This window comes from Grammomys surdaster, unplaced genomic scaffold (genome assembly GCF_004785775.1).
Source record: "Grammomys surdaster isolate TR1022 unplaced genomic scaffold, NIH_TR_1.0 577, whole genome shotgun sequence".
Lineage (NCBI taxonomy): Eukaryota > Metazoa > Chordata > Mammalia > Rodentia > Muridae > Grammomys > Grammomys surdaster.
The window spans coordinates 154,955-182,943 of NW_021604996.1; the positions used below are offsets into that span (position 1 = coordinate 154,955).

At 38.2% G+C, this 27,989-nt stretch overlaps 1 protein-coding gene and 2 pseudogenes across 4 annotated transcripts in view; 2 read left to right on the plus strand and 1 right to left on the minus strand.

Annotated features, from left to right (window-relative positions):
- Positions 1-1,032: 1,032 nt before the first annotated feature.
- The window catches only part of Cnot6 (CCR4-NOT transcription complex subunit 6), a 42,265-nt gene continuing 15,308 nt past the window's right edge, over positions 1,033-27,989 (minus strand). The window contains exons 3-13 of one of the 4 annotated variants that reach the window (XM_028781904.1): positions 18,778-18,782; positions 18,596-18,689; positions 16,226-16,311; positions 14,885-14,974; positions 14,706-14,774; positions 12,837-12,994; positions 11,726-11,880; positions 10,867-11,021; positions 9,638-9,868; positions 7,718-7,920; positions 1,033-4,932 (exon numbers count right to left, since the gene is read on the minus strand). In XM_028781904.1, the coding sequence (XP_028637737.1) occupies positions 4,720-4,932; positions 7,718-7,920; positions 9,638-9,868; positions 10,867-11,021; positions 11,726-11,880; positions 12,837-12,994; positions 14,706-14,774; positions 14,885-14,974; positions 16,226-16,311; positions 18,596-18,609 (1,374 nt within the window). In that variant the 5' untranslated portion in view covers positions 18,610-18,689; positions 18,778-18,782 and the 3' untranslated portion in view covers positions 1,033-4,719. Of the gene's footprint in view, positions 4,933-7,717; positions 7,921-9,637; positions 9,869-10,866; positions 11,022-11,725; positions 11,881-12,836; positions 12,995-14,705; positions 14,775-14,869; positions 14,975-16,225; positions 16,312-18,595; positions 18,783-27,989 lie in introns of all 4 variants that reach the window. The other 3 variants (XM_028781903.1, XM_028781902.1, XM_028781901.1) reach the window with 3 other exon arrangements.
- Positions 5,635-6,540, plus strand: LOC114633319 (annotated as a pseudogene).
- Positions 26,478-26,967, plus strand: LOC114633325 (annotated as a pseudogene).

Here is a 27,989-nt window from a genome sequence, read left to right on the forward strand (position 1 = left end):
TTTATATATGTAGATACACTGTAGCTGTCTTCAGACATACCAGAAGAGAGTATCAGATCCCATTACAGATGGTTGTAAACCATCATGTGGTTGCTGGGAATTGAACTCAGGACCTCTGAAAGAGCAGTCAGTGCTCTTAATCGCTGAGCCATCTCTCCAGCCCAAAATGGGGGTTTTGATATTCATTAACACTGCTACCTAAAAGCTTGAAGTATTATACTAAATATATTTTCAGCTCATATTTTAGATAACTATTCCCTCAAAAAACCACTAGTTAGAATTCACAAACTATACTTGGCTTTTACACTTACTTGCTTTTAGCGAATATTAGACTCAGGTTTATATGATGTATGTTTACGCTAAGAAACTGTCATTCCCTCTAGTCTTCTGACTTTAAACTTTTTTTTCAGCATGTATACAAAGCTCATGAAAGTAGTCATTCCTCCCTCTCCTTTTTAAGAGGGATGATTAGAAACCATGACCCTCTTGCTTCAGCCTATGAAATAGAATGGAGTAGTTTCAGAAAAAGAAATCAACTTTTTGTTTTTAAACTGTAAGCCCACACATGAAAACCTGGGAAATTAAAACCTTTTTAAAGGTTATACATGCAACAAAATTTAGAGATTAACAGTAAGACCTTTAATAATTAGTATAACCTCAACACAATGTTTGCTACTGTATTTAAAATCATTTATTTAAAATATATTTCAATGTCCTTCTATAACATGAGCCCATTTTTATACTATGAGGTATGCAGCAACAACAAAACCCCTAAAATGTAAAAGGACCAGCCATAACCTATATATAAAATTGAACTTTGGCAAATGTTGATTATTACAGAATAACACAGCCAATGAGGAACCGTGTTCACATCATTTCACTATACCATGCCTCTGCCCCACCCCAACCCCATCCCCCATAAGGGTGACCTGTAACTGTCCCAGAGGACTCTGAACTGTAAATGCGTGGTCTTCTGATTAACGCCTGTTTGGAAACTTCCGTGCTAGAGCTGTACAAACTACACTTTTAAAATATTTGAAACAGATATTGAATTTATTGGTTGGCTATGAGTAGGAAAATACATCGGTAAGGAAAAGAGACCCTGTATATAAATATAATACTAGCTAGTTACAATTTGACCAAGAAGATTCCACTGAAAAGAACAGTAAAAGCCCTTGTTACCACCAGTCCATATGGTGTAAATTCAGTTTCTCATCACCCTTATCAAAGAGCTGCCTAGGCAGATGTGACATTCTTGAGCTTAGTGCAGAAAGTGTGCTGGGTTTTGTTACATGAATGGTAAACAAGAGTTAGTCCAGTGCATTACACAATATAATGTACTGTGAATAAAGACTACTCTATTTTAGACACTACATCAACATACCAGTTTTTAAAATTTATGTAACCAAAAGAAACAAAGCAAACATCTTAAAATACTGCTTGCGGTTGGAGGACACCTGCTTATGTTCTCTGAATTATCTGCAACACCTGTACTGGTCTACTGGTCGACTCATCGGAAGATTGAAATCATCTTGCCTGGGTTGGCTTTGTCCTATGTCATGACCAGTGAACTTCAGAGTCATGATGGAAATGACTTCTGTAGTCTAAATAGTGAGAAGGTGGAACTCTAAACCATGAATGTTATTGGAAAATGGAATCTTAAGCGGTTTCAATTATAATTTAAAGATTTAGAAGTGCATTCTACCCAATTTAATTATGTCTTTAGGTTTCAAAAGTGCTAATATGAAATAAATTTTCCTGGTTAACACCAAATCAAAGTACAACAAAAACAATTTTTAGAGATGCCTGTGTTCTGGGATTATTAAAGCTGCAATCAACAATTTACTTCTAGAACTTCAGTTTATACTATGCCATAAATTAATTTCAGTGAACATTATTTAAATTCTCAAAAGCATAAATAATTACCACCAATACTGTAAACTGTACTTCATAAGATTTACAAAGATTTGAGTGCCTCCAATCTGCTCATCTTTAGAAAGGGAAACATATTCCAAACATTCTGTAAAACACCCCTAAGATGTATTTATCAGCAAGAACACTGAAATTACATTATAGTAAAACATTACATATATTTATTACAGAATTTTTCAAAAATAATCTACATTATGAAAACAGACTAGTTTTTATGCATTTTAAGAAGTATAGGTTCTTGGAAATTATTTTGGACACAAAGCATTTAAAACATAAAACCTTACTTAACAAAGTATCAGTCTATTTTGGTGTGAACATTTATTCTCGATAGATTCAAAATATTTTTCTTTTAAGATTATACTTGTAAATCTACACTCTCCATTCAACTTATCACTATCTAAACAAGGTGGAGATATTCAAACTGACCCACAGAATGCAGTATGCCTAAAAGAGGCAAAACAAGAACTTTCAAGACATAACAGGCAATTATATCTTACTATGCTGCCCCCAAATTCAAATATACTGTAGACAGTAACAAATACAGATGAAATGTTTTGTGTAAAGCTCAAACCTTTCCCATCTAACAAGTGCACTCTAGTTCCAGCATCCATGAAAGGAATACATCTTCCACTAACAAATGCAAAAATGGGTAAGTGCTCCTCCCCTCCTCACCCCACGCTCCGGACCTGTGCCTCCCTTAGCAGGTCACAGGAAAAGTGGATTCCTCAGTCCCATCAGTCCAACCAGCTCCAGTTCACCTTCACTGGAAATTGTCATGATGCACACTACCAACACAGTGTTTAAGAAAATCGAGTCAACACATCTTATATTCACACTTTACAAGACAGAGACGGGGGAAGAGGGGAAGACAGGACAAAAAGCCATTAGAAGTTATGTACTGGTTCTACACCAACCTGCTGATTACAAACTAGATGTGTTTGGTGCCAGCACAACTTAAAGTAAAAATCCACAACAAATAAACCCAACATTACAATTAAGATTAAACAAACAAAACAAAAAACCTTAAAGGAAAAACAAGGTCCAAGACAGATTCAAGATCAAGACCTTTTAGAGAATTTCTTAAAAAGAAAAAAATTCATTTATTTAAACAGTATGTAATTTTATTTCCTCTTAAAAACAGCATAAGCAATTAAAAGTCTTCTCATAAAATTTTGAGTCATCCAAAATGGCTCAGTCTCTGTATAAAACTGTTAACACTCAACAGTTCACTTTAGTGCCACGCGGCGTCCTTCTGCTCCACTGCCTGCAGTTGAAACAAAAGCAGCCAGACAAGTTCCCTCTGAATTCATTTGATTTTGAGAGAACTAACGACTGAGAACAGAACATATACAAGTTAACTTTGTAAAGTTAAAGGTGACTTTAATCTCTAATCTACTAATGGCACTATGGGCAAAAAATAGGGTACAGTATAACTTTTATCTTGGTTGACATACTAAAACTCCTTAGTCACTTTAAAAATGATCCAAACAATTGTCTTAGGGAAACTGTTTTGAAAATGCATCTAATTTATACTGCTTCATAAACAGAAAATTACGCTTCTTGAAAAAAGGAATGATTTTTTTTTAAATGGTAAGAGAATAAGGAATACACATGATAGTGGCACTCTGGGTGCAATGACACCAAGAAGCAGTGCTTGGGTCTGGTAAGCAAAGACCCAGGACCCATGAACATGTTCCAGAATGTGCTATCCAACGCTTTACAACGAGGAAAAGCCACAGCTCATACAAAAGCATTTCCATAAAATTCTCACAAATGTTAGTTTTTTAAAAATATAAAAGATGCACAGATTTTCTCTGCATGCACAGGCAGTGCTCAGTGAGAACAAATTTAGGCAGGCACAGTGGAGACAGAACAGAAAATGTCTCAGAAAGGACTTAGAAGCTGTACCTAAGCAGCTGTAATTTTTTAACATAAAAAGACTTAAAAATACCAGAATGTACATATGTCAACTATCATATTCAGTCCATTAAATGCCTACAGATTAGCTTATCTGTCCTGGTAGAAAGTTTCCATAGAAATTCAGGAATTCATACATAAGTTGCCTCTGGTCCAAGAAAATATCCCAAGATCTAAGCAAACTTACATTTAAAGAGTAATGTTCTCAATTTAAAAATAAAGTAGTACAAAAGGGCTAACAAAACCCTAACAGTGCAAATCACTGCAGAGAAAGTCTGATGCAACTTTGTTACCAGCTGGCCTTCAGAACATAGGACACAGGTTAAAAAAAATTAGCCTTAGTTTACAATACAATTGTTTTCAATTTTGCTTTTTTTTTTTTTAGTATAAAACTTCATAAATCAGGTCTTCTGTGGATCATATACAATCATAAAGGCTAAAATTCAAATTCTACATTTTACAAACAAGTCTGAAAAAGGAGGGAGTAAAGTCTGGAAGAACGGTCTCTGATGTTACTACTGGCCTCAGGAAACAGTGCTGTGATTTCTGTGCACACAGCACACTGCTTACACATCTTCCTATTTCAAGGCATGACAATACACATTGGAGAGAAGAAACAGGAAAATTACTTGTAACAAATTAAAAGTAGGTGTAAACACACCAGTCCCTGTCTAGCAGTATATAAAGTACACTGGGCTCAGAATTTGTCTGTTGCTAGCACCTGGCTTTCATACTATATCCTTTATCAAATAACCAGACTGAAAACTCAAATGATCATTGAGAAAAATCCCTAGTGGCCATACCTCACTCCCCTATATTCAGATTTTCACGAGTTTACAAGTAAATCTGAGGTCCTCTGAAAGTCCGTGACTACCTCCTGCCAGGAAGGTGAATGCCATTAACTTGGGGCAGGAAAGGCAGTAAGAGCTCCAATTGTGCAAAAAGTGAGAAATGGTCTGAGGGAATGAGTGGATGTGGGCAGCCGCTGATGTTGTTCTCAACTAGCCAGTGGTGGTCCAGAGGTCCCAGGATGGCTAAAGTATTCAGCTGAGGTTTAGAATAGAAGATGTAGTCAATTATACCCTGAAAAACAACAATAAAAATGGTAAGCCCCAATTAAGAAAATACTGAAATACCAAATGTTTTCAACATATATCCTTAGAAGTTCTATTTGGTAAACAAAAGCAATTTGCTAGCTTGAACAAACAGCAGTATACGCAACCCTCAGCCCTACACAAGAAAAACAAAACACAACCTGTCCAAAGTCAAACTCTGCAAAATCAACCAGTCCTGGCTGGATAAGCTCTCTCCTAACAAACTACAAGTACCCATGTTCTTCTTGCTACCTGGCTAACTCCTTACCAAGCATCAAACCCTCCTAAGTCCTGCAGTCACCCCTTAATAACCTCCAACACTGTTCTCTTCCCTTCCTAATGCACACTCTAAAGTGTAAGAACATACTCATTTCTTATTAAATGTCTCCCAAAAGGTCCGGATGTTAAAGGCTCGGTCCCCCAGGTAGTGCTACTGGGAGATGCCAAGAACCTTCAGGGAGGTCCTTAGGTCACTAGAAACACACCCTTGAATAGGATTATGGAATCCCAACTCTCCTCTTTCATTTTGTTTTTTCTTACTGGCAACTGAGGTGAGCAATCTGCTCTGTCAAATGCTCTCACTGTGATACTCTTTCCCAACAGGGAGGCCCACAGCCATAGTACAACTTGATTATGTACAAAAAACTTGAAAAACAAGAGCCAAGCTTCTTCTTCTTCAGGAAAACACCAAATGGCGGATGACACCGGTGCAGCGGGAGGACCCGGAGGACCCAGGGGCCCAGGATTAGGAGGCCACGGTGGCTTCCGTGGAGGATTCGGCAGCAGTCTTAGGGGCTGCGGTCGTGGTCGAGGCCGCGGGGCTCATGGAGGAAAAGCTGAAGACAAGGAGTGGATCCCTGTCACCAAACTGGGCCGCCTGGTTAAGGACATGAAGATCAAGTCCTTGGAGGAGATCGACTTGTTCTCTCTGCCCATCAAGGAGTCTGAGATCATTGATTTTTTCCTGGGAGCATCCCTAAAGGATGAGGTTCTGAAGATTATGCCAGTGCAGAAGCAGACTCGGGCTGGCCAGGTTCAAGGCTTTTGTCGCTATTGGGGATTACAATAGTCACGTTGGTCTTGGTGTCAAGTGCTCCAAGGAAGTTGCCACTGCCATCCGAGGGGCCATCATCTTGGCCAAGCTCTCCATTGTCCCTGTGCGGAGAGGCTACTGGGGGAACAAGATTGGCAAGCCCCACACTGTTCCGTGCAAGGTGACAGGCCGCTGTGGCTCTGTGCTGGTGCGTCTCATCCCTGCCCCCAGAGGCACTGGCACTGTCTCTGCTCCTGTGCCCAAGAAGCTACTGATAATGGCCGGTATCAATGACTGCTACACTTCAGCCAGGGGCTGCACTGCCACCCTGGGCAACTTTGCCAAGGCCACCTTCGATGCCATCTCCAAGACCTACAGCTACCTGACCCCCGACCTCTGGAAAGAGACTGTGTTCACCAAGTCTCCTTATCAGGAATTCACTGACCATCTTGTGAAGACCCACACCAGAGTCTCTGTTCAGAGGACTCAGGCTCCAGCTGTGGCTACCACATAAGGGTTTTTATAAAAGAAAAATAAATGAATTAAGTCTGTTAAAAAAAAAAAGAGCCAAAATAAACCTTAAAAAAAAACAGAAACCAATCCCAAGCATTTTGTTACAGTCACAGGAAGTTATCCGATACAGGGTTTGCTTTTTTAAGCTAAGTGTGGTGCTGCACACTTGTAATGCCATCACTTAGGAAGCTAAGAGGTTTAAGAATTTGAGGCAAATGTGGGCTATGTAGTGTGACCCTGTCTCAAACAAAAACAAGATGTCTTTCCCACTCAATTGAGTTACCCAAGTGGAGGACTATGTCCATTTGTATATCTTCAGCACTACCAGGTAACACAGTACACGGAAATGAATCTGCCTATTCCAGAGCTCTCCTCCATTAACCTCACCTTCCTTTCTCATGTGTTCTTGGTTAAGGACACTAAAGCATATTCAAGTGTTTTCTTCCTATCCTCAGTTACAAACAACAAACAAAAATGGTAATTATTGAAATAAGGTATCCATACTGCAAGCTATAAACTATGTAATACAGCATACAACACACTTTAGAACCAAGACTAGGGACAAGCTTAAGAACACTTGCCTAGCAAACATAAGACCCTGGATTCAATTCCCTATACAAAACACAAAAAATACTTGTGTAAGGATAGTAAGACGCCTCAGTGGGTACAGGTACTTGTTGCTAAGCCTGACAATCTAAGTTCAATCCCCAGAGGACCAGATAATAGAGAGAACTGACTCCTCCAAGCTGCCCTCTGACATTAACACAAGCACTGTGGCAAGATGAGCACCCTCCCCCCAACACACACACACACACACACACACACACACACACACACACACACGTTTACAAGTGGCTAAGATAAGCCACATTTTGGCATTCAAAGGCATTTCAGTTGAAGTATGACAGAAGGATGCCTCACTTTACCTGATAGCAAAGTAGATACTACAGTATCTGGCTTTTAGTGTCCAGTATTTAAGAAATAAATGTCGCAAAGGGCAAAGAATAACCAAGGACTGCTTTACTGCCACATTTCACCTGACTTTTCACTCTGGAAACCATTCTGCTAGGTTATCTAGAAAGACTGACACCTATCCTGTGCTTGTCTACGGGACAATGAATATTGCTGCTAAGTTAAGGCTGCTCAATTCCAGGCAGAGCATCCACTGGTATTTAAGACTTAAGAAGTTACAAGATGTGCTGATAAAAACGAGGTTGTGAAAGCTTACCTTGAAATCAAATGTATAATTTGTGTAAGGCATCAGGCCATTCTCATAGGCACTCTTTAACTTGAAACCATGAGTGATCCTTCCATTGGTCATCCCATTCTTCCCATTACAGCTGAAGTTGGTAAGACTTTCATTGTACCTCAGTTCCTTAAAATCTTTATGATTTGTTTCTACCCCACCAGTGCTCAAATATTCTACAACTCCTAAACAAACAGAAATGCATTTATATTTGTCAAGTATAAGATACAGAAAACAAAATTCTTAAGTTGTCCAAATTCATCCTTATGCAATTATAATACCCAAATATTTTACATTTTAGTTTGTTTAAAACTATCTGATAAACAGATGTGACTTCCCAAATCCTTCCATGGTTAAATAAAGCAGATAACTATAATATTTCTGCTTAACTTCAGACTTAAGAGAATACCACAATCAAAATAGTATGCAGGTTTCCTCACACCCTAAATTATCCTCAGGGCCACACAACCTGCTTTGGGGTTTTATGTGTCATCTTACCATCCCACCAAACAGAATAGAATGTCATCAAGTAAGAGAGCAACTTCACTATTTTCTTAAACTCTTAGAGTAGGCTCTACAAATATATTTTAACTTTCCCATCCCCCGTTCCCTCCAATACTTTGCAACTAGAGGGTTGAGCAGCAGCATATGGAGCAGCATATGGAATCCCCATCTCTCCAGCAGCACGGATCCCTGACAGCCTGATGGCTGGATGGCACGGGGCTAAAGGACTAGAGTTCTCGGGCACTTTTTGTTGCCCCTGAAAACAAATGTTAAGTTTCTTCCTCATGGCTCTGTTTGTCATAATAATGTATTATATTTATTGACTATGATCAACATGGCGGTGCCTAGCTACACACGCACAGTGTCCGATGAGCATATGAACAAGAGCTGGAGCACAGTGACCGTCTAGTTTGCTACTAAAAGGGGTCTGGCTTTATTCTTTGAGATATCTATCTACCCATACAAGTATTTAATAATACCAGGTTCTCAGAGTCCTACTTTATGACAAAACTAAAGACCAAGGGTCATGTTCTTTTTTATCATACAAAACAAAAAGATATGTTGACATCTTTATCTATGATAAAAGGTCTTAATTTCTATCTAAGATGTACTTTTTATGAAAGTCATCAGAAGAAACAAAATTTGGGTTTCTGTAATATATTATTGGTCAAATATAACTGTGGTCATAGTTTACCACAGGCTAGAATCTCAAAGAAGTTATCTTAACAGCTTTTAAAGAGTTTGGATTATAAATGTCTCAGGGAAATTAAAAAACAATCATGTTTTTAGTAAGCCATTTTAAGTCATCAGCTTTTAGCTGGGGGTATGGTGACACGCGCCCTGGGGTTATACCTTCTTAGGAAGATTTCTTGAGTCTAAAATCCAGTCTTTTAAATAAATAAATAAAAATAAATAAATAAATAAATAAATAGGTGGAGTGAGGACCAGGGAAGGGGAGATCACAGAGAGAATGAGCAACACTGATCATCACTTCCATAAGTTTCTATTCTATTTCAAAATGGTCTCTTCCCCTTTGTCCATCTTATAGAAAGAAACTGTAAAACCTGAACATAGCTGCCACTACAAAATAAATTTTCCTTTATACTAAATTCTGAATTTTCAAACAAGCAGACAAGCAAGCAGGCAAACAAATATCACAGGGCTGGTAAGACGGTTCAGCAGGTGAAGGTACTTGTCCTGAAAGCCTGATTACCCAAGTTCTCCGTTCAGAACCCATGTAGCTGTAGACGGGGAGGATCAACTGCATAAAGTTGTTCTTTGATCCTTATGAAAACCTTGACATGCATTTGTGCAAGGACGTGCACATATACTAAGGGTTTTTTTTTAAAATCTGTAAACAAAAGATAGCTATTCCATATAAAATATTACTTTTCTCACCAGAGTCTGGCAAAGAATTCAGATCTGCACATAACACAAGCGGAATAGTTCCACATTCTCCCAATACACTGGATTTGAGGCTCCGAGAGGCTTTATCAATAATATTCTTCACTTCTGAGAGGAACATCATAGTTTGTACCAACTTCACATCTGAGTATTCAGGGTCCCAATGCATATGAGCATTAGCCACGAGAATAAGTTGTTTTTCTGTTCCCAGATGTGGTTTTCCAGCTATATTAGATAAAAATAAAACACAAAAATCTGCTCACTGGTCTATAGCTTCTTACAGCATCTTAAAACAATTGAAATTTCAGAAGAGAATCTAATGTATCTAATGGTTTCCTACATAATCACTGAATCTAATATACAACAAAGCACTAAAGCCTACCTAGAAGACAGCCCATGTCAGCTATTTTTAGTAGTACTAAATCAAGTTTCTCATATTAAATCTAAATAGTCTTAGATATGCACTTTTTTGTTAGCAGTTATTAATTCTTTGGCCTTTTTATTTCCTCAGAACTAGAGAATGAGCACAGATGTTGTATATATTCTATAAGTACTAGCATTGGGACATGATCCTCAGTCACTAGATTTTATCTTTACATTAAATATCCCAAATTCCACAACAAAGAATGGAAAAGAATTCAGATCTGCATATAACACAGCGGCATAGCTCCATAGTCTCCCAATATGGTGGATTTGCGGCTTTATGAATAATATTCTTCACTTCTGAGAGGAACATCAGTGTCTGCACCAACCTCAGTGATGGACGTTTCAGTTCGCAGCATCCAGGTCATTATGTACAATCCTCCTAACTTTTAAAAAGTCGTCAACCTTCCCCAAACTCAAGACCCTTAGCACAATTACTCTAAGTCAGTCAAGAAGACCAACTTATAAAAAGTTAGCTTTACCAAACACCCTTGCTGACAAGAAATCCATGGGAGCATATGAAATTCTTATCCCTGAGCAGTTATTTCAATTACTATCACTTCAGTGCCTTAAAACATCTTTTTTCTTTATGCCTTTTCAAGGTTGTAATTTTTCGGGACAACAATTCCTTATCTTTAGCTTTGTGATAGAGAAAACGATGTATAATATTTTAGAAAAGACAAATAGTCAGATGTTGGACTAGCCTATTAAACATTTCTGTTTTGAGGGTATCTAATCGGAACTATTAAATCTGGGAAGATGGGAGTGTCAGTTTTGCAGGCAATGAAGCCATCACTCACATGACATTTCAATCAATTCCTTTCGAAGTTCTAGCAGTACGGCAACTCCAATGTTATCCTTTGTCATGACTCTGTTTAACATGGCTTCAGACCCCTCTGAATTCGCCATTGCTAGCTGATTAAATTCAACCGTGTGTTTCTGAACCAAAGTAAATCTGAAATAAAGCATAAACATGGGATCAGGAATACAAGACATTAGCTCTTGGGGAGAAAGTCTTTCTCCAAAACTTTATTACCAGATACAAAAATCACTTCAGTCATATAGTGAAAAATCCCCCACGGTACCAAGCACCCCAAGTTCCCTTAAGGCTAATTCCAGTCTAAGTTGGCTTGTTTTTGTGTTACTGAGATCAAACTCAGGGTGCATGTTAGGCAAATTCTCTAACACTGGTGGCATGTATCCCTAGACTCTAAATACTGACGTATATTCCTAGATCTGAGAATTGCTTTCAGTTTGTTACTCATCTACAGCTAAGACCTGGAAAGACCTTTACAACTTAGGACAGTGTAGTTGGTCATCTTTACTATTACTGCTGAAATATTTCAACTCATAATTTTTAAACAACTATCTTCCAAAGCACAGCTTTCCAAGAGGGAAGATTACTTGCAAAATATTTCAATTAGCAGCAGAATTAAATCCCTAGTAAACCACCCAAAGAAATAGCAGTACTCTCAATATGACCACAAAACAAGTTATTTCAAACAAAAAAAGACCCTTTAATTTTAAATAATCACGTTTTCTTCAATAATAATATGGCACTTCATTCTTTTATTTATCAATTAATTGCTACATCCTTGGCTCTACCCTGCAAATATTGAGTACACTATCCTATTTTTTAAAAAAATCAGATAGGCTTACTTCTCAGTCTTGAAGAATATTGCACAGCCATCAACATGCTTCCTTTCTTGTTCAGACATAGTCCTAGCTCGAGACTTAGGACTAAAGAATCCATTATAGCCACGTTCTTTCAGTTCTACCAGAAAAAAACTGTAATACTGCTCTGTTTCAACTTCCTGAAAGATCATAACCAGCAAAGTTACTTCAAAGATAAAAGATCTGTCCTATACATTAACCCCATAGGTAGAGCCTGAAATAATATTTTTCAACAAATCAAGTTATAGATTAAAGAATGGAACATCTTCAAAATGTAATTTTTCTAAAGCCAATCATGAGACTTTATTGTACGAGTTGCCAATGCTAGTTCTTTATAGAAGTAAAATGAAAGACATGGAGCTGGAGAGATGGCTCAGTGGTTAAGAACACTGACTGCTCTTCCAGAGGTCCTGAGTTCAAATCCCAGCAACCACATGTGGCTTATAACCATCTGTAATGGGATCTGATGCCCTCTGCTGGTGTGTCTGAAGACAGCTACAGTGCACTCATACATAAAATAAACAAATAAATCTTTTTAAAATAATGAAAGACATGTACACCTACAAATGTATATTCGTGTCTTAGAACTGATGGAACAAGAACCAAACGAGAAGGAATTGCAGTTGTCACAGATTGTAATTCTAGACCCAGAAAAAAAAAGCAAAGTGACCAAAACTGTATTAATTATTTAAGATTTTTGCTAAAAAGCCTAGGTTTCTGTGCAGACAGTCAAATCTTTTTCCACTTCATCATAACTTTTCTAGTAACAGTGCTGGTAAAGTAAGAAAATATCCAGACAATGCACAAATTCAGTAACTTTGCCACCCAATTCAAATGCAGTACAAAGGAGGAAAGTTACTAGCAATGTTGAAAACCTAATTGAACCCATTTGCTTTATTTGACAGCACAGAAGTCTGCACAGCAAGACAGTTGACTTTCCTCAGAATTTAGCCAAACTAGAAAAGGCCAGGATTTTAAGGGCCACTGAAACTAGCATTTCAAATATGTCAACATAATATATTCAAGTGTAACTGCTTCTTGTTTTGTTCTGATTTGAAGGGTCACATAACCTAAAAGAGTCTTCTGCATGACTTACCTGAAGACTTATAATATCAGCATTGCAGCTCAAAATTTCTTGAATAATGGCCTTTTTCCTGTAGTCCCAATTTAGTGCCCATGATGGACAGTAGCCATATAACTGCCGGGTTGCGTATTTATCACAGAGAACATTATAGCACATGACAGAAAACAAGGCTGTAGGAAAGATAACTTATTCACACACGTGGCAGAAATAAACAAAGTCCTCACTATGTTAAGTCAGACTTAACCACTCAACCTACAGTCACTGAAAAGCTCTTAACACAAGAAAAATAAATGATGTAAAGACAGATGAACCAATTAGGATACAATATGCTTGTATCTACAGAACCTAAAAGACAGGACAAACCAAGACTCCTTATTTCTTCTATGCCACTAACTGTAAATGCAGAACATGGAAACTTGACAAGCAGTTTCCTTAACAGTTTGCCCAATTTTCTTTTTCCTACAGAGCAAGTGCAGACTAGCTTGGAGACAGTCTGTGAGTGTGGCTTCAGAACACGAAAATAGAATGAATATGTAACAAAGCAAACCACAGAGGTTACTTTTGGCTTCCTAGGGTACACAAAAAGTCTTTCGTTATAATCTATAGAACAGCACTGTCTTAGACACACAGACTAAGAAATATTTTATTTCTAAGAAAATTTTGCCATGGAATGGCAATGGTAGACTGTGCTGACATAGGGCTGCAACAAAAGCCCAAAGAATTTAATTATCTATGAAGCAAAATAATGCAAAGTACCAAGAAGCAAAGTAACCTGTGTGTTAATTCACGCACAAGAACAGGCATATCATCAGCCAAATTCTGCCAAACATACTCTGAGAACTAAACTATTCTCATAAAATTTAGGTTAAAAATAGATTCAAAGCCATTAGTTCAATTTTTTTCTCTCAAGTAAAAAAGCTATCTTTTATTTTTTCTGATATTAAGTACCTAGAATGCACCAGCACATGAAAACCTCCAATGTGGAAAGATGTGAATCAGATGGACACAAAAGATCAAGTGTTCAAGATGGCTGACATGGTCGGGCATCGTGGGATATTTGGCTGGGTCCCTGACTTCAATCCTATTTCTCCATATTGTACTTCTCCCAGTTTGACAATCAGAATTGCCAAAAGTGATACATGTCTATAGGGGTGGTTCTGATGCTCTGATTGGGAATGAATGCTGAAGGCCCTGTTCCCTAATTGGTTCCTGATCAATCAATAGATGCTACCAGCTAATGGCAGGGTGGAAGAGGCGGGACTTCCAGTTTCTCACAGGCAGGGTAGCAGCAGCAGGAAGAGGAAAGGGATTCAGGATTCACCACGCTTCAGAGGGAGAAAAAAAGCCACCAGCTATGTGAGATCTCTGGTGGAGAGGCCATTGGCCATTTCCCCAGCTGGGACTGAGTTAGCAGGAGGGAGCCTGGAAACGTAACTAAGTTGAAGACAGACTTAGGAGTAGATAACCGGGCAATTAAGTTTGAGGGAAGAATTAGAGTTGTTGAGCTGGGAGTAAAGATAAGTGTCCGGCCATAGAGCTAAAAAGCATTGTGTGTGTGTGTGTGTGTGTGTGCGTGTGTGTGTGTGCGTGTTTCATCTGCAGATCCGAGGTGGATCCTGGGTGTGCATGCATGCATCCAGCTGGGAACACAGAGTGGTGTGGCAAAAAACTACATGCTACACATGCCTCCCAAAGATAAACTGCTTCCTAGTTGAGAAGCAACGTATTGCAGAATTAAATCTTTATCATTATTCCCCAAACCAAATCAACTTATAAGAATACTACCTTAAATCTTCTTCCTAACCTGAAGCACTGTCAACAATACTTTTAGGTTTATCAAGACCTGATAAAAAATTAGTATTAAAAAACAGGGCTACCAACCTGTTGGCCTTGTTCTGTCTGGTTCTTGTAACATAATCCAAGATCTTGGAGGTGGTTGTTCTGTTGAAACTGGGTATATATGTATATAGAAAACAAATAAATAATAATTAGGTGATATCCTTACATGTTTTCCTAATAAAAAGTCTAAACAAACAGCCACTTACTTCTTTTTGCAGTACCTGACAAATTATCGAGCAAGTAGTTCAGTAGCCTTCTTGTTCCATCTGGCTCCAGACAGAGGTTCAATATATCCTGGGTAAGTGGATTTCCTGGGAAAAATTTAAGTAGGTAAATTAAGATAATAAAGTGTTTCAAACATAGAAAAAATATGTAAATATAACCACCTAACACTACAAAAAACATTGTAACACTGTTACATTATAGTTGCTAATAACTTACCAAATAAAAATGTCAATTTTGAAAATTTCACATAACAAAACTTTGCACTTTTTAAAAAAAGATTTATTTATTTTTGTTTTATGTGTATAGGTGTTTTCCCTGCATTTATATCTGGGCATCAAGTGCATGTCTGGTACCTTTGGAGGCCAGGAAACAGGGGCTGGATCCTGTGGGACTGAAGTTACAGGCAGGTCTGAGGAGCCATGTGGGTGCTGAAAATTGAACCCGGGACCTCTAAAAGAATAGCCAGTGCCCTTAACCATTGAGCCATGTCTCCAGCCTCAAATTTTGCACTGTTCCACCCAGATTACAAAAGTTCATAAAAAGATTATTAATGAATTAATGTTTAATAAAGAAGTGCTTTGTATGGATTCTGAACTGGAAGAATATACAAGAGAGGCTTTCTCTGACATGCAATGGTCTTGAACAATTTACAAAGTTGATGGCTGCTAAGAATTATATATACACACGTGTTTTTATTTATTTATTGAACAGTTTTTATGATATATCAAATGAACTCAGGAATATTACCTGACCCTATACTTATCTTTCAAGAATATGAATGTAACTTTTAGAGACTTTACCCAGAAGCCTTTGCTTTAGGAGACAGCTATCTGCCCACACCTGCCCAGACTGGTGAAGATCCAATCACATTACAAAACATGTCCATATCTTGACATACTTTAAAAATCTGACTTTGCCTCCTTCTGGCTTAAGCCATTTTATAACAGTTCCCACTGCATTTCTACTCCCCACTTCAAATACTCACTAAGTACCCATAAGTCAACTTCCTTTTAAAAAAAGAAACCCTCAAAAGCATAATATTTAGTACCAGGACCAAATCAAAAATTTTTATTTACTGGGGAAATCTTTTTTTCTTATTTTACGGGAACTGTACTTGATTTGAACATAGGGAAAAGCTGTTTACAACATGATGAGAAAGCATAGCATAAGTAAGGTAGCACCAAGACAGACCAGAAGCCAAAAGACCACATGGGCTGCCTGTGTTGAAGAGTGACAGGAACCTACAGCACAGGCAAAGCAATAAAACCCAGGATAGCACTGCCTGCCCAAGCATACCACAGCTTCTCTGAAACTGTAAGAAAAAAATGAAATCCTACCTTTCAGGCTTAAAGTCTGCAACTGAAACAGTTTTCCCAGCTCAAAAGGTAGAACTCGTAACTGGTTGTAATTTAAATGGAGCTCCCTAGTGATATAAAAATTCCAGGAAGTCAGAAGACATGTCAATCTTAACAGTAAAATCAACAATGTTACTTCTAGGAAAATATGCCCCTAAGAACGACAGTTTTATATATGATATTCCAATTTCTAGCCTTGGCTTTTCTCAAACCCTACATAGTTAAAAATAAACAACAAAACTGCCACAGACCACTTTTCGTAAAATACAGGAGGGTGGGGGGAATTACTATAAAAGAAACAAAGCCAAAGTATAATATCATCATAGGCAGCCTCAGGGCTAGGAACCCACACGAAATAAAAGAGGGAAAAAAAGAAGCCCATCCGACTCCACTGCCCAATGGCGGGCGCATGTCATCAGCTGCTATGCATCTCTGCACCATGTCATCCCCACCACGGTGGACTGTATCCCCTCAAGCCATGAATCTAACAAGGTAGTTTTTCCTTTAGGTTTGTTTCTTGTCAAATATTTGGTTACAGCAACAACAAAAGCAGTTAGCATGCAGCTACCATGAGAACTGCTGAACAAACGTAACGATGGCGGCAGTTATGTTTACCAGTTCTCCAAATTTATAAAACTTTCAGTTTAAAAGTAAAAACTATATAATCAAGAGATTATTTTAACATTCCTTATAACCACATTATAAATATCACAGGAATCTTCAAGGAATAAAAAGCCAACCAAGCACTGAACACCGGCCTGAAATACTGTCGCTTTCCTGTCTTAAGTTTTATAATCAAAGTTTAGATGAGAAGAATGATGTCTACCATCCTTGTTTCTTGATACAAATCTTGGTTACTTCTGAGAAAACTGAACAAGAAAAACAAGATCTGTCGGGCAGTGGTGGTGCACGCCTTTAATTCCAGCACTTGTGAGGTAAAGGCAGGTGGATTTCTGAGTTCGAGGCCAGCCTGGTCTACAGAGTGAGTTCCAGGACAGCCAGGGCTACACAGAGAAACCCTGTCTCAAAAAACCAAAAAACCAAAACCAAAAAACAAAACAAAACAAAAAAAAAAAACAAAAAAAAAAACCCAAGAACAAGATCTGAGTAACTGGTTCCTATTTATTTCTAAATACATTAGATAGAAAAAAGGTTCTGTATACCAGTTTGTTTCCAAAGATTAAAAAGTCATAGTAAGTTTGGCAGTAGTAATACACGCCTTTAGTACCAGCACTCAGGAGGCAGAGGCAGGAGGATTTCTGCGAGTTCGAGGGCAGCCAGGGCTACACTGAAAAAACTTGTCTCAAAAAACTAAAAAGAAAACTAGCAAAAAAGTCATAGTAAATACTCAATAACCGAGACAAGAAAAGTGTTAAAGGCTGGACTGGGACTGATAAAAACAAGGAGACTTCTGTAAGTCTTTACTCCTTATATTAAAAGGTAGCAGAGAAACCAGGGAAACCACCACGCTCTGAGCAGGGAAGCTGGGTTTGAATTTATGTAGATCTTCAAACAAAACCTTTAAAAGGTTTTTTTTTAAGATTTATTTATTTATTTTATGTATATGAGCACACTGTGACTGTCTTCAGACACACCAGGAGAAGACATCAGATCCCATTACAGATGGTTGGGAGCCACCATGTGGCTGCTGGGAACTGAACTCAGGACCTCTGGAAGAGCAGTCAGTGCTCTAAACCACTGAGCCATCTCACTAGTCCCTCAGAAGTTTTTAGAAAAACAAAACAAAACAAAGAATAAAAACCCAGCAATTATCATTTGCTGAAGCTTAAAGCTGGACCAGGTGAGTTGCTTTTTACTCACCATTGCCAACATCCCTAACCTCTGGTAAGAAGCCAGTCCAAGATCACATAATTTACATATGGCAGAGTAAATTTCCTACAGGAACTGTATCACTATAAATTCTCCCCATACACTACAGGCTTCCAGGCACAGGAACTACTTCCAGCTTTGTTCACGCCAAGCTTTCCTACTGTGGGCAACAGGCTTCAAGGACTCATGTAAGTGAATATGTTTGTGTGGCACCAACTGTTGGCCACAGATAAGGACATCAAATAACACAGTACCTTAGAGTTGTTTATCTCTACACTGTTTAAAATTTTTGGTTCAAAAATAAAATACATAACACAAAATATATAGCATTGTAATAAAAAACTAAGCAATGGACCTACCTAATTTTTATTATTGGACATTTAATTCTTATCAAAAAATCTTTTAATAAAAATCATAGCTATGCCTCCTTTCTTTAAATATAAAACAGCTTTATTTCCTAACTACATGCATGCTGCCTTTTGTTTCAGAGGAACCTAAAGGTCCAATACTGAGTCTGCATACCTGAGTGATACCATGGTTCCGAGTTCTGCCGGTAAGCTCTGGATTTGATTATGGGACAGGTCCAGATATACCAGATTGTGGAGCTTGGCAATGTCTGAAGGAATACAGGACAGGGAATTGTCACTCAGATGCAAAGCTGTCAAGTGAGTTAGTGACCACAAAGACGAGCTTAAGCTTCTTACTTTTCCTGCAAGACAAAAACGGGGGTGAGGGTGGGGAGAGTTATACATAGTGATGGCCCAGATTTGTTCGAAGTAGTAAATAAAAGTCAGATGTTTAATTAGGTACTTAAATTACTATTTTAAAAGGTTTGAGAAGGCTTAACAAGATTTTATCCATACTAAGAACAATTCACAATGCACTAAATGATTAACTCTCATTAGCAGAATGAAGCTAAAATTAATGCAAAGTGTCAATACTTGAAACTATTTTCATTTTAAGAGCACACTGAAAAGAATATCCTTTAAACGACCTCAGATATGATAAACAAAAATAAATCTAGAAAAAAATAAATCTAGAATTTGGATACTATGAAAGGTCTGCCTTTATGTAACACAAAATTAAATAATGTTTGAAAACTGTTTATCCTATACACAAGAAAATAAATATTTTACCTTTAAAAAAAAAGGAAACTAAGATAGTCTTAGATTAGTTAAGATTAGGGACAAATTGCTCAAGTAATAACTGCATCATATAAGACAACAATATCTGTGTCATGTTGGTGCCTTTGAGGTAGTAAAGCCTGGTATAGTGGTAAAAACCTTTAATTCTAGCACTGGAGAGTCAAAAGCAAGCTGGTCCCTGGGAGTTCCAGGTCAGCCTCGTCTATACAGTGAGAGCTAATCTCCAAAAAAACCCCCCAAAAAGAAAACAAAAACAACAACAAAAAACCTAACAACAAAAAAACAATAAAAAAGGAAATCTGCACTATTAATATACAAGTAAAAATATCTGCCCAGAAACATTTCAGATACCTAGCCAAGCAACAGACACAGTGCTCAGTAACTAAAAAATACAGCCTTCTTTCAATACAGTATTAAATCTATACTTAGGAATTTCTTGATTAAGAATTCAATAGTTTCTACAATACATATGAACTTTCTCCATATTTCCTCAATGGTTCAGGCCTAATCTGGAAGAGAATGAAACAAACAGCTGCAGTGGAAATATACCAGCCTTAGAGAACTGATTATAGTCTAATGAATGTCTGAGAACACAACCCTGAGACTTTTACTTCTAGTCAAGACAGGGTAAGAAAGCATGAATGTTTTATCCTAAGGAAGACATCAACCAGGGTAGCAGAGTTACCCAGGAGGAATGGGAAACAAACATAGTGGTCTCGACAGTTTTCTCAGTTTACTTCCTAGGCAATATTTGCAAAAAAATAAAATAAAATAAACAGGACAGGGGGCAATCCCAGTTAGAGTGAGGAAGCTCCTGAGCTCTGGAGACAAGAGCATGGACACTGTGGTGGTCAGAATCCAAGGAACAGTACAGAGAAAAATAGAGTGATCTGTGGGTATGACGGTGTCCCTTAACCATTAAATGTGAAAAACTGCACAAGCCAGAGGAAGAAACACCCAAATGACCAAATGCTGACTGATGTGAGAACAAAATCCTTTCAACTCAGAAGGTATAGGGACAAAATTCAACTGCAGACTAATAACTGCTCTGGTTGTACCTAGAAAGCTTAAACCTCAAAAGAGTCAGACTGTTTTCCAGTAACTTCACTGCATCCCTGTAACAATGCCCAAGGTTAGTTGGAGGAATCCACAAACACATTATCACTCAAAAAAAAGCCTCAGTTTCTGGCACCAAAGAAAAATTACCAATCATGTAAATCAGCAGGAAAGCAAAAATTCATAGAGAAAAATTAAAACTAAGAAAAGTAACAACTATGCTGAGATATAAATGACAGCCCAAACACCAAAACTGAACTTGTAGAATTGCATTTACATCAAGATTCAGAAGGGGAGGGGCAAGCAGGGGGATGACCAAGATGAGATTAACAGTATATTAGACGATGAAGAAAATTACTGGATTTGAATACAGGACAAGAAAAAGCTTTTTTTTAAAAAAAAAAAAAAAACAGGAAACACATTGAAAAAAGCATAGCACTTCAGTAATGTCTGGGACAACTTTTAACAGTGGAAGCATATGTAGACACTGGAGACTCCAAATAGGGATGCAGGAGACAGGAGAAAAAAAACAAAACAAAACAAGAAATAACAGAAAGGTACAACTGGATAGATAACCATATGCAAAAGAATGAAGACTGGGTGCTGCCAAGATGGGTTAGCAGTTAAAACCACTGGCTGCTCTTCCAGAGGACCAGAGTTAAACTCTCAGCAACCATAAGGGAGCTCAGAATCATCAAGAGCTCCAGTCCCAGAAAACCAGATGCTCTTTTCTGGCCTCCTTGAACACAGGCAGTCTTGTGGCACACAGACATACACTCAAGTACAACACCACACACAAACATTTTTAAATGTTAAAAAAAAAAAGACGCTGGGCCCTTATTTAACACTATATACAAAACTGAGAAGCACAAGCAAAAACAGTTGAATTGTACTTCATTAAAATTAAAATCTTCTGAACTAGGCAGGCAGTGGGGCCATGTGCCTTTAATCCTAGAACTCATTAGGTAGAGGCAGAGGCAGGAGGATGTCTGTGAGGTCAAGGGCAGCCTGGGCTACAGAGAGAGTTCTTAGATAGCCAGAGCTACAGAGATACCCTGTCTAGGAAGAAAAATCTTTTGCACTTTGAAAAGCATTAAAGGAAAAGACAAACCCACAGAAAAGGGGAATATTTGGCGAATCATAAATCTGCAAAGTCATTTATATTCTTAAAACTCAAAAAGGCTGGGGGAGCTGGCTCAATAGGTAAAGCACTTTGTAGTCAAGTATGAGGCTTGAATTCCAATTCCCAGAACTTCCATGAAAAACTAGACAGTGTGAATATAATCTCAGAGCTCTCAGGGAAGGGGAGGCAGAGACAAGAGAACCACTCAAAGCTCTTAGAAATGTGTAGGTCTGGCAGATGTAGGAAAGAAACAAAGAGGCCCTAACTCGAACCAGGTGAATGTTGAGTACCAACACACAAGGTTGTCCTCTGACTTCCAGACAAGCATGGTGGCACTCATGTACCTATATTCACACAGGTACATATGATTTACAAAATAAAATTAGATCAACTTTGAAAATACTCATTCAGTGAAAAAGTTGGTGATAAAGAGCTCACACACCATATGACCCTTTCATGAAATGTTTCAAACAGTAAAAACCCACCAAGTACAACTAAGTACAGCTGAACAGGCTTTGTTTATAGTACTTAGGAGGCAGAGGCAGCAGGACTGCATGTCTGACACCAGCTTAAGCTATGCAGTAACTTCCAGGCTACTCAGTGCCTCATAGTGAGAGCCCATCTCAAAAACACTCAAAAAAATAAATAAATAAAAGTAGAATATATATTTCTCCAAAGATATACAAAGGGCCAATAACCACAGGAAAAGATACTTAATATTAATATCCATGAAGGAAATGAAGCCCCCTCAAACCACAGTGATGAACTACTTCAAACCCACCTGGATCAATACAATCAGAAAGTATTAGTACACAGAGAAACCTTACATGTTGCTAATGAAACTGTAAAACGACTCAGGTATTCAATCAGCATGGCAGTTCCTTGAAAAGTTCAATATAGAGTTAACATGATAGGCAGTTAACTCTTAGGCATATACACAACAGAAATTGAAATATACGTCCAGATAAATGATTGCGGAAGGTTTTAATACTTAAAACTGGCTGGGCAGAGGCAGGCAGATCTATAGAGCGAGTCCAGGACAGCCAGGGCTACACAGAGAAACCCTGTCTCAAAAAACTTAAAAAAAAAAAAAAAAACTCAAAACTGGAAATAATCTAGATGTCTATGACTCAATGAATGAATAAATAAATGTGGTATGTTCACTACCATAGAATATTATATGCAAAACAGGTATGTGCTAGAACAAGGATCAACCTTGAAAATACTCCCTCAGTGACAAAGTTGGTGATAAAGAGCTCACACACCATACGATGCCCTTACATGAAATGTTCAAAACAGTAAAAACCCACCAAGAAGGAAGAGCACTAGCTGTTGGAAAGGATGCTGAGGAGAAACAGGAGGGGAAAAAGGACGCTAATAAGTAGAGTTCCTTTTAGGAACTAATGGAAATGCTCTCAAACTGAGATAAACACTACAGAAATCTCGAACTACACAAGGCGGATGCATAAGTTGTATTTCAAGCTGTCACAAGAAAGAGAGAAAGGGAGGCTGAAAACCCTCCCTTATGCAACACAGTATGATGGTTAGTCCTGACTGTCAATCGGATGGACTTCAGGATCACCATGGAATCAAGTCTCTGAAGGATTATCTAGGTTAGGTTAGCTGAGGTGGGAAGTGAGTGGTAGCAGTCTATGTTTGAGGTCTCAGACTGAATATAAAGGAACAACGGGGCCAAGCACCACCAGCATCATGGCCCTCTGCTTTTTGCCTGTAGAAGCAACATAACCAACAGTCTGTCCAATATCCACTGTGGATTCTTTTAAAAATTCAGAAAATTAAGAACCTGACTCTGAAAAAGAACCTATAAAAGTCTTAGTGGTTGGTAAAGGGATACAAGGGTCCTCCAAAAATCAGAAACAAGACAAGGGTGTCTCCTCTTATTACTGCCACTTAACATGGTGGAGTCTTAGCCAGGACACTGGGAAGGGAGAAGAAATATTTTGGAAGGTAGAAATAAAACTGCCCCATCCACCAATGTCATAATCATATATGTAGAAGTTACTGAATAAACAAAAATGCCACCATTAAGTGAGTTTTGTAAAGGTGTAGCATAAGATCACCACATTAAAAAAGCACTGTATTCTTGAACACTAATGAGCAACTAGAAAGTCAAAGAATACAATTTACAACATTTCCTGAATTATGAAAGTTAATAGTAAATCTGACCAAAAAAACACAACCTATACACAGTACAGAAACTGTAAAATGCTGAGAAATGACATGTCTTAAGACTAGGTGAAGATATGTGAAAGTCTACAGCAACTATAAAGTTAGAGAAACAACACAACGAAGCCGGTGGGCTGGTAGTGCCAGTTATAATGATCTATTACACACACTACGGTGTGGACGCACCTCCTAAAGCTCCTATGTTAGAAACTGAATCTTGGCAACAGTGTTGAGAAGCAGGCATGATGCAAGATGTTTGGGTCACCAGTGGTCTGCCCTTGTGTTATAATGGAAACCAGCTTATGACAGTTTGGTCTGTTCTCATCTCCTCTCACACACTCCTGTACTTCATGCTTTCATCTATACTGGCCCTACAGGATGCTTTCCTTGGATCTCAGCCTCCTCAGTCTCTAGAACAGTAGTTCTCAACTTGTGAGTCCTGACCCCTTAGGGGTGTTAAATGACCCTTTCACAGAGGTTGCCTAAAACCATAAAAAACAAAAAACAAACAAACAAACAAACAAAAGCAAAAACAAAGACAAAAAACAATTTTTCCACAGGTTTATATTACAATTCATAACAGTAGCAAAAATACAGTTATGAAGTAGTAATGACGTATTAAAGGGCCACAGCATTAGGAAGCCATAAAACAACTTTGAACTGTTTATAAATTATCTAGCCTGTGGTATAGGTTAAAAGGACTGAGACAATAAAGAACCCTAAAATACTCTTTGTACAAGATTTAAACAGACACTTCAACAAAAAGGACAGAGGGCAAAGTCATACTGAAAGATGCTCAATATCAGCAATAATTTTTTTTAAAAAAAACCTGAATTAAAGTCACAATTAGCACTACAAACTCAGAGAAAAACTAAGTCTTAAACACTACATGCCACTGCCCTGAGGATGAAGATCAAAGACATCTAGTAAAACTGTAAAGGAAGGAGGGAGAGAGGCAAGGAGTGAGTAAACTGTTTCAAAACTGTTTCAAGAGTCTCAAAAGTTTAAAAAGACACTACCATTTGACAAAAGATATTTACCCCATAGAAATAAAAGCTACACCAACAGCAACAGGACCATTTACAGTAGCCTTATTTGTACCACACTGGAGGTGACGATGCACCTCAGTTGGCAGAGTGCTGGTCTAGTATGCATGAGGTTCTGCCTGGGTTTGATTCCCAGTATCAACATATACCAGGAATATGCCTATGGCTGGTCCCAGAATGAAGGGCATGCAGACAGAAAGATCAGAAATTCAAAATCACCCTTGGCTACATAGCAAGCTCAAGGCCAGCTGAGGCTACCAGAGAACCCGTCTACCAGAAAAATAAAACAACAAAACCCATATTGAATGATAGCATTTATATAAATGCTATAAAACACCAATCTAGTATAGGAATAAGAGAAGAGATGTAGCAATGGCACATTAACAAAGAAGGATCACAGATTCTCAGGAATGATGGCACTATCAGGCACATCTACAGGTCAGAATAGATCATATTATTACAATGTAAACAAATACTGATTTTAAGAACTTATTTTTAATTATGTATAAGTAAGTGTGTCTCTGTGTGGATATGCAGGTGCTGGCAGAGGCCAGAAAAGGGCTTCCAACCCCCAGTGACAGGTGTTTTTGAGCTACCTGCTGTGGGCACTAGGAATTGAAATTGGGGGGCCTTTGCAAGAGTAGCATGTGCTTTTATCCACTGAGTCATTTCTCCAGCTCCCATGCATGCTGGTTTCTGCATGTCAGTTACACTTTGATAAAACTGTGACTACTCTAGTCTAGAAACATCTCTCTAACATGCCATAGTTACGCAGAAACTGTACTCTAGGGTGACTTAGTGGCTTAAGATAGGCTGACATTTAAGAGCCTTATTCTAGTAAGTGAATTCATTCTATAGTTCCCAGAATATTGTATTACTAAATATCAAGAGACAAGAAATATCATTCCCTGAAATCAGAGGCAGGTGATTAGCAACCTAAGGGATAATAAATGAACCTATCAAGAAACCAAAATAACTACTTATACATTTAGAAAGATTCTGGGAGGGGCTGGAGAGATGGCTCAGTGGTTAAGAGCACTGACTGCTCTTTCAGAGGTCCTGAGTTCAAATCCCAGCAACCACATGGTGGCTTACAACCATCCGTAATGAGATTCGCTGCCCTCTTCTGGTGTGTCTGAAGACAGCTACAGTGTATTCATATATAATAAATAAATAAATCTTTAAAAAAAAAAAAAGAAAAAAAAAGAAAGATTCTGGGAGGAAAAAAAAATCTAAATCTAGTTGACATACTAGAAGAAACAGGAACTGTACCTGATCTCTACTGTTTCCCAGTTCAGTACTTTTTGCATCCCCCACCCCACACCAAGTCAGTCATATGTAAGAAGTGGATGAAAGATAGTGACCTAATGTTCAGTCAACAAACCTAATGCACAGTGAACCTACCAAGAAATCAAAGTAACTAACCCATACATTTACAAGGATTTAGAAAAAAGGAGAAGTCCATAGCATGACAAAGAATGATCCTGTTAGCATACAGGATGCATTATTAACCAATTTTGTACACATAATAATCAAAAAAATAGAATGACCTATTTATCATACAAACAAAAATGCAGAAAAACTAGTAGTTGTAGTAATTAGGTAAGACTGATGAAAGAAAACCATCATAACTATCCTAATTTACGCAATAACAAAAAAAAAATCTCCAAAATATCACATGTCAAAACTACAAATCCATATACTCTTTGACTACTATAACCTTATCTATGTGCCCTTAGGTATTAGGGGTAATAGAAAATAACTAGGGTACTGTTTGTCAAAAAACCCATACCACTTAAAAAAAAACAACAACAACAACAAAAAAAACCAACTCTTCTCGTTCCCTTCTAACCTCCACCTCGGACCCTGCGGCTGGCATATTGAGGACTAAGAAGAACCAGACTGCCATCTATGAACTCCTTTTTAAGGAAGCAGTGATGGTTGCCAAGAAAGATATTTATATGCCTAACACTCCGAGCTGTCAGACAATGAATGGGCCAACCTTCATGCAACGAAGGCCATGCAGTCTCTCAAGTATCACAGCTACATGAAGGAGCAGTTTGCCTAGAGACTTTCTATTGGTAACTTACAAACGAAAGCATCTAGTATCTCCAAGATTACCTTCACCTACTTCTGAAGATTGTGCCTGCCACCCTGAGCCACAGTCACCCTGAGACTGGCAGGCCTTAGCCCAAAGATCCAGAGGGTGAGTGACCTGCAAGAGGGGAGGTGGACGGAGACACCTGCAGAAAGAGTGCTGTGGCTTCTAGGGCTGATAAGAAAGCTGAGGCTGGGGCTGGCTCAGGGACTGAATTCCAGTTTAGATGGTTTTGGTAGTGGACACAGTCACCATCTCAGTGAAGCTAGAGATTAGGTTGTATTGAGTAAACTTTAAGTGAAAAAATAAACACAGTAATGAAATATATAACAGCATTTTGCATCAAAAAAGAGGCATAGAATAATTTGTCTATGTGTTTGCTGTGTAACACATTGAGGAGAGAAATAGGGGAAAACAGACTTTTGTGGTACATCTTTGGTTTTTTGGGTTTTTTTTTTTTTTTTTTTTTTGGTTTTTTGAGACAGGGTTTCTCTGTGTAGTCCTGGCTGTCCTGGAACTCACTCTGTAGATCAGGCTAGCCTCGAACTCAGAAATCCGCCTGCCTCTGCCTCCCAAGTGCTGGGATTAAAGGCGTGCGCCACCACCGCCCGGCTGTGGTACATCTTTTAAAAAATAGTTTTTGTGTGTTCCCTCCCTTTCTTAAACTGCCCTCAATCTTGTTTCTACTTGGCTTTTATCACCATCTCAGTCGTCAGCTAGCCTAAGATGCTTTCTTTAATCTTGCCAGGCTAGTAAAACCTTAAAGGTAACACTTCAAGCACTTGTGTTCTGTATTTATCAGTTTCTTAACTACTTTGTCAGGGACTCCTACAGCTTGTACAATTCTGGAAATCTTTACATGTAATCACCTACTCATCGGTTCATAAAGACAAAAAATGAATGAATGGCAGTAAGTAATGACTAGCAAGCAAGCAAGCAAGTGATGACTTAGAACTACACTGGGCTTTCTTCCTCTCCTGCATTAGCCTGCCTACTCTTAGCTTCTGGTAACAAGCACTGGATGGAGAGCAGGAAGCTCCTAAGCTGACTACATAATGAAAGCTACCTGATTCTCAAGTTATACTTATTGTCCAAAAGAGCATCACAGAATACTCTTTTAATTTTGATTCAGGATGTTAGTCATGGTCTATTATTCTTCATAGAAAAGTAAATCTGAATAAAACTTACTCAATAAAAATGTTACAGAATATCATACATGAAAGCTCATGTGTGACCTACAAGGCAAGACACCTGCTTCAAA